This window comes from Zingiber officinale, chromosome 6A (genome assembly GCF_018446385.1).
Source record: "Zingiber officinale cultivar Zhangliang chromosome 6A, Zo_v1.1, whole genome shotgun sequence".
NCBI lineage: Eukaryota > Viridiplantae > Streptophyta > Magnoliopsida > Zingiberales > Zingiberaceae > Zingiber > Zingiber officinale.
In genome coordinates this window covers 104,401,002-104,408,681 of record NC_055997.1, presented here as the reverse complement: position 1 = coordinate 104,408,681, position 7,680 = coordinate 104,401,002, and the positions used below count along the sequence as shown (strand labels likewise).

The 7,680-nt window shown below is 35.4% G+C and overlaps 1 protein-coding gene across 2 annotated transcripts in view; it reads right to left on the bottom strand.

Annotated features, from left to right (window-relative positions):
• LOC121997221 (ribulose bisphosphate carboxylase/oxygenase activase 1, chloroplastic-like) overlaps nucleotides 1-7,680 on the bottom strand; it is a 32,919-nt gene continuing 25,239 nt past the window's right edge. The window contains exons 9-13 of one of the 2 annotated variants that reach the window (XM_042551520.1): nucleotides 6,528-6,634; nucleotides 4,126-4,181; nucleotides 2,656-2,748; nucleotides 397-544; nucleotides 1-239 (exon numbers count right to left, since the gene is read on the bottom strand). In XM_042551520.1, coding sequence (XP_042407454.1) covers nucleotides 437-544; nucleotides 2,656-2,748; nucleotides 4,126-4,181; nucleotides 6,528-6,634 — 364 coding nt within the window. In that variant the 3' untranslated portion in view covers nucleotides 1-239; nucleotides 397-436. Of the gene's footprint in view, nucleotides 240-396; nucleotides 545-2,655; nucleotides 2,767-4,125; nucleotides 4,182-6,527; nucleotides 6,635-7,680 lie in introns of those variants that run through there. The other variant, XM_042551521.1, reaches the window with a different exon arrangement.

Genomic DNA, 7,680 nt, shown 5'->3' with positions numbered 1-7,680 from the left:
TTGCAAAGTGATACTTAATCTAGTATTATTATTAAAGTTATACTATAAACTTTGTGTTACATGATAATTACAATTATCTAACATTTTATTGTTCTCAAAGATATTATATCGACAGATATTCATAGAAATGTAGTCAACAAAGGAAGAATGATCTTGAAACTTTGCCACAGGTATGGATTGTCACTTCTGACACTAGTTCCTTGCCTCCATCGCATATCAAAAAACCCAAATTATAGCATCTGAAGCAGGAAAAACAAAGGTAATTAATTATTAGAACTATCTCAACTAATAATAACTATAATAATATCCACGAGCTTTTCCATTTAATTGCGTGCAATATCCATCTGCATTTGCAAATCTGGAGGACAAATTTTGCCAAAAAAATTAGAAACTCACCAACAAATTTGTAGTGTCAGACTTTGCAGAACTGAGCTAGCTAGTCATCTATGTTCTTCATATATTCTTTCGAAAGTCTGGAATTCGTAATCAAAACCTGCTCGTTGACTAGAGAGTGTCCTGACTCTAGCAAGGCCTCCACCGATTGCTGCATCCAATACATGTATAGAGGTTTAACTCAGGATACCAATATAAAGTAAAACAATTTGATCCATAAAAGAAAAGAAAAGAAAACTATCGTGAACAATTTGATACATTCATCGCAGATGCATGAACAAAATACTACTTTTCATCACTTGCTCAAGAGCTGAAGCTAATGGAGCATTTCATCTCCCACAGGCAAACAGAAAATTTGATTAAACCAATTAGATAGTCCTGCAATTGTGTTTGAATCCAAGTTGTCACTAGATTAATTATTATCTGAATTGTTTCCAAAAGCTGATTCTCTAATAATAAAAAAAAGGTAAAAAGAAAATTCCTCTTGACACACTTTAGATGCATGTCGAAGCTTGTCGAGACAATACAATGACAAAATTGTACCATCTTGATTGGGGACCTAAACTGTGTAGAATGAATGGCATTTTAAACCTTGATTTGAGTTAATAGGGTATTAGGTATATTTAATTAACCCCAACTTTACAATTCTAAATTTAAGTTTCTACCAGGAGTCCTATATATATACTAATGTAATTATCATCTCAGATTAATGCAATACAATATTTCTTTTCCCAAACCTAAACCTTAAAAGATAAAGACAGTGTTAATAATATAGCATTCAGAGATCAATGATGGGATAAGACCATAGTTGGGACTATAGATTAAAATCTTGTTCCAACTGGCCGATATGGGTGAAACGTTTCGGTCTGCTCACGGACCGGGGCCGGCACCGGAATGACTCTGGAGCATTGTGCCTCGAGGCCCCGTGGGCGGGGTGCGCTGGCCCAACGATGGGTCCCGAGGCATTGCGCAGGCCTGGTGACATGTCCGGAGGCGTAGCTCAAGTCTGGCGATGCATCCGAAAACGTCGCGCAGACCTGGCAACGGCGTCTGAAGGCGTCGCTTGGGCCCATCGACGTGTCCACAGGCATCGCGTTGGCCCGGCGACGTGTCAGGACGCATCGTGTGCGGGCCGAAACAAGGGAAATCTTAATTTAATTTATTAGTTTTAATCAACTCCTAGCTATGATTGAAATAATTTAAATAGGTTTAATTAAAGTCTGAGAAAATTATCCATTAATTTAATATATATATATATATATATATATATATATATATATATATATATATATATATATAATTTTTAAATATTTATATAATTTTTTATTTTTAATTAATATATTTTATATTTGAAAATACTGAAACTATGTTGGCACGACACGATATGATACCGAAATCGTATCATTCTGATTGAGACCGGAACCTTGGCACGACTCAAGATTTTAAACCATAGTTAGGACTGAATTTTTTGTTTGTATCAGTTCTATTGCTTGATTACATACATATCTTTAGCACATGATCTATAATATCATTCTGTTTTCCACTTGAACTTATCAAACTAATTATTGCTGGTTAACAAAAATAAGTGATTTTTAACTTGAATTTTCAGCAACAAATAATTCTCACCATGAGTTTCAAATCCAACAATAATTTAGGCGAGATTACTTCCCACTAGCTTCAAACGATACTTATTTCTAAGGCTATTTTTCAAGCAGTAAATGCCACTTTCATACAAATCATTACAAAACCAATTGCTTGATGGATTTGGGTAGTGAGCAATTGAACATCTATAGAAGTAGGCTTCTAGGTAGCAAAGTTAGAATAAAAAGTATATCATTTGCAGTAACATTAGGATAGCTGGACAAAGAAAGTCAAGTCAGTTGTTAATTTGGGTTTCAATCAATTTTACTTTCTGAATTCAATATGCCACTATGAGTTCCTCCAAGCTCATTGGTTTGTGTTGATGGACATGCAAGGAGGATGAAGCCAGGAGTTAGGAATAAAGTATAAAAATAGGGAAGAAAACAGGATTAAACGGGAACCAGGTTGCACCCATTTGTGGCCAACTTAGCTAGCAGCCAATTTGATCTCACAAACATAATAACTAGGGTCAGAGAATGTCAAGTAGAACAATGATTGCTAATAATACTGAACATTTTTGATTGGCAACAAACTAATGAGATTGAACCTCTACTAATGATAAAGGAAAATATCATTCTGCTGCATAACATTAGAAAGTTAGGTGTGCCCATGAGTACTAACCTTGGGGGGAACAAAAGTAGGAAGCTTTGCTTTATTCTTTTCTTTAAGAAGCTTGTCACCAAGTTTTTCATGTCCACCAATCTCACTTACCCACTATAAATTAGAATTAAACTGCAAAAGTCATGCACATTGGTAATGCTAAAAATAAACAATAAGAAAAATATTCAGATTGAAGAATCATGACTGCAGAAGAGATTAACATCACACTAAAAGTCAAAAATGACTAATGGCTTTAGCATGAAGGGAAGCAAGTAGCAAATATCAAATGCTCAAGAAACAAGGCACTGATGTATGATTTGGCACACAACTCGTAATGCCCAAATGTAAAGGCTATCTCTATGTAATTCTTAGAAGAATAGAATAAAGCAGCGATGAAAGTGCACCCCTTTGCATTAAAAAAGTTTCATAACATGAAACTGCAACATAATTGCTGGTATAGATAGTTTAGAACTGCATAATTTGATTGTCCAATAGTTATGTTTGGGTAGTATATATATTGATGTATGAATTGCTTCTCTAATTGAATATTATGACTTGGATGAAACACTAATCAGGAAACTACATATTAATTTATTTCCATGCCTCTACCAATGCAGGTGATTAACCATGCACTTTGTATTGTGTAACTAAGGTGATCTTAGTATTTGCTTTTCTTATGAAAAATATGCTACTACCAATTTCGTAGGGAGTATATCTTTCATGATTCCATTACCACAACCTTATATTCCATGGCAAACTTTTGTGGCTAATACCAAGTAATGCTTGATCACATAAGAAAATTATGATCCCAGGAGAACTTGTAAAGAGTTGTATGCCCATGCTTTAGGAATTATGGTCTTTCCAGCCAAGCCCTATGCTGTCAGCAAGTTCAACGTCCCATGTTGGCATGCATATTTTCGTTACTTTTTCTATCATTAATTTGTTTTTATGTAACTTCCATTATTTTTTTGCCATACAAATGCTTACTAAGTTTTTGTTCTGGTCTTTTTCAAGACAGAAAAAGGAACCATAGGCAATCATCTGGTTCACTTGATTATTTCAGCCATCGCTTGCCATATAACATCTTATTGAAAATTGAAAAGCATGGCATGGGTGATAGTCATTGCAGCATATACACACATGGTACATTTAAGTCATTCAAAAAAGAAAATGCCATTTCTGGTACTAAGGTGTTTGTCTGCCAGGCCAACTCTCTCTTTCTCTCTCCCTCTCTCATTTTCGGTTTTATTTTCTCTGCATTAATTTACCTAATCAATTTGCAAACAAGATAAAGCTTCTCAAAATATGTGAGCCTAGAATCCAATACATACTATTTGTTGACGCTAAGATTTTGAATCACAACAGCAATGTCATGAACAACACTTAAAGTCACCTTTTTGAAGAATAATGTTAATAATTAATAGAAAAAAATTTAACAACAGGAGATCATGGCATCTGTTTAAACAATATATAAACTTTAAATATGAACACCTTGGAGATTGCCTGATCATAAGTTCTCGACCTTAGTGCTCCATAAAAATCTAGTGCTGCAAAAAGCAAATGTTGATCAACACATTTACTCTATAAAATAAAGCAGAAAAAAAAGTTGCACAAATGTGGTGTTAATCTTCAATACTTGATCTCTTCCTTTACCTCCTTTGCACCCTTCCAGGACAATGATAGCCTGAGTGTACACTTATAGTTTTAGAAATAGTTGTGTTGCATACTTAGATCCACAGCTATATCAGATACGCATATGTAATGTGTGCGCTAATTGTATTAGAAAGATTCTCATTGCCAACATTTTCTCTTTTACTCGTCTTTGGAATAAACAGAGAATCAAGCATATTAATCAAGTAAACTTTACAATTGATAGTCATTAAAGTTATTGGAGTTAGTAATTATAAGCCTTAGGGATTTAATCCCACATTGGATATTTAATTATAAGATTATTTTGGAGTTTGTATATATCATACAAAACCTTGTATCCTCTCTGCAGAGTGGATTCTCTCCTGGAATTAAGATGTTCTCTTTCACCACCATAGGGGATGCCATGAATTGGATATGATGCCCCCATGGTGTAGCACAGCTGGTTGTCGTGTGGCAGCACTGCAGAAATGAATTGGATATGATGGTGCGACCATTCCTTCCACCATTATTATTAAACCTTATTTTTTTTCCTCCTCTGACCCTCCTAGCCTTGTCTCCTGTCTATTCAGTGATTCTTCCCTCTTCTTTCTTGCCTATACCTGCCCAGGCAATCAATGTTGTCAAAACCATGTTACATCCTTTGGAAGTCTCCCTTTCTACACTCACATCTATGATCTCTATCCAAGTCCCAATTGGTTATTTTTGTCATTCCCTCACCCTCACTTTTAGCATTTGTAACCACATATACTGTGATTCTTCTCATTGATGCCTGTTTATGTCACTGCCACCTTCAGCTGAATTTGAAAGAAACCCCTCCTTGATGCTGCCCAATGACCTGAAATCTTGTTCCTGGACTCCTATTGTTGTTTGCCGCTGCTCCTTCCATATCCAGGGAAATGAGATGGCTTCAGAAAGAAAGGGTTGAGAAACAGATGCATTCAGGAAGAAAATTGGTGAAGCAATAAGTTCAAAAGGGTTTAGGATGAGATAGACAGATTAGGAGAAAAGAGGGAAGTGAAAGGTCAATTGCTTCTCATTTGCATTCACCAATCCCATCCAGATGCACCATCACCAGCAAGTGCACTGTTATCAAATTGTTCCTTTATGGTGCAAGAGTGATATTTGTTTGAGACTCATTCCCTCCATCGCTTTTCCCTTCAAGGACATACCTTTGGCCAACAACACCACCTCTGCTTCCTTGTCTGCCTCCACCAAATTCTCTCCTTTCCTTCAAATTTTGGAATTATAAAATCTTTTATTTCTCTTGAAGAACTTTCTCATATTCATTAATGACTTTCAAAATTATATTAGTCAATGATGCCACCCCTTGATCTTGCAAATGACAATAGAGCAGAGATGGTCAATAATATATTGATGATGTAGCATGTAGCATGTAGCATGTATTGAGGAAACTGAAACATTATCACAGATCAGAAAGGAGATTTGCAAGGTGAGGCAAGAAGGGATGAAAATGCACATACGATGGTGAGAGAAGATGCTACTAGTGAGGGGAAGCCAGTTTGTTTGATGACCTATGGCCTCCTGGCCTCCCTAGGATGAAAATGGAACAAGAAAAGAACCCTAATAAATTAGGATATTTTGTGGGGGCTCTTGTATCCAATTTAGAGAAAAAATAACTAGAATTGTATATTTATGTATTGAAGAGCTCCTGTACATAAAAAGTGGAGAATGAAGTCTGCATAGTAGAAAATATACAAATGATAAAAATGCTGAACTAGACTAACATTGATTCACAGGAAAAAGAAATTACAGATATGTTTCAGTGATATATGCCATGGGTCTTAGAAGAAGAAACAATAAGGGAAATGATCTCTTGTTGTATTGGTGCAAACTATGAAGCTTTTGTTAACAACCTCCACAGAAATTAGTCAATAGAAAAGACACAAAGGGAAGAAGAAAAGGTTTTCAAATTTTCCTACTGGCAGTAGAATTTGGTAATAAGTCAATTGATCCTATTAGAATAATGCCTCAAATAGTGGATGCAACAAATCCACAAGGATATCAACGAAAAAGGGAATAATCATTTTGCCAAAAAAAATCTTAGAGGAAAAATACTTAGGGGAGACTCTATCTCTTACATCCAAAAAATAAGAAAAACAAGAAGAAACATAAATATTTATGCACTTATGAAATTTATGAAGAATGAAAACCTAGAAAGTCAGTTTCAAACTGTTATAGTTGTTCTTTGATGTAGTGAATCAAATGCATGCACACTGGAATACCTTGATTTGGAAATGTGTCCACTACTCTTATAACTTCTTCTTGAGATATTCCATCCTTAGCATACATCTGGTGAACAATGTTAATTTTATCTTCACGGTCAGGCTGCCTGTTTGAACAGTCATTGTTTTGCATTAACATAGTCATATGCTTTGCTAGATGGTATTGGTTTACAACTGGAAAGGTAACATTCTCGGAATAGGAATCAACAATAGCACACAAAGAATTTGACTGTTTATATAATCAAAGATATCATCATGAACAGAGCTGTCATTCCTAAGTATTTGAAATTGGTTGTATGATCTTATACCTCCATTGAATTCTCTCTATATATAGCCAAACATGTCAAGAGGCCAAAAAGACGTGTCAATTTATATTTTTATTCTAGGTAATTAGGAAGAACTGAGTTACGTTCTAGAATGTTAGCGAATGGCTCAAAATCTCTAGTTTGCTAAAATCCTGAAGTGTGCCAACTTGAAGGAGTATGCAATCAACACATAATAGGAAGTGTGTTGTCGACCTAAAATCCAGCAGATCAAATTGAGTTGAAAGCATTATAGCATAAAACTGTATTACCATATAACCATATTAATGTAAAAGCTAAGATGCTGTGACTATTGTACTGTATAACTGTAGAAGCTAGTGATGATTGGCAAAAGGAGGAATATGTAGGAGAGAGAAGTATGATGAAAAGAATAGGAGGAAGGCGGAGAAAATCATGAAACAAAGAATTAGAGAAGACAATTTGACTTACCTAGTAGCCGCCAAACCCTACAAGAACTAGATGGGGACTTGCTCATTGTCTAATGGTCATTGATCATCCTCCAAGCTGTCTAACTATGTTTCTATAAGTCCAAATGTTCAAGTGGGTATTGGTGTTGGCACAAAGGCGGATCCATCTTGCCCGGTACCTTCAGAAGCAAACCAGATTTTAAACCATGGAAGAATGAGATATGGGATCCAGTCTAGTGGACCTTTTGAAGGACAAAGATATTTGTTTGGTACAAATGAACATTACATCAGGAATAAAAATAGAAACATGGAAAAATTTATTGCCAAGGGGTATAATCAAGCAGGAGGAGTTGATTTGAATGATGTGGTCTCCCCAACTAGTCGATCATAATTCATAATGCCATCAAAGTTCATCAAAGAGAA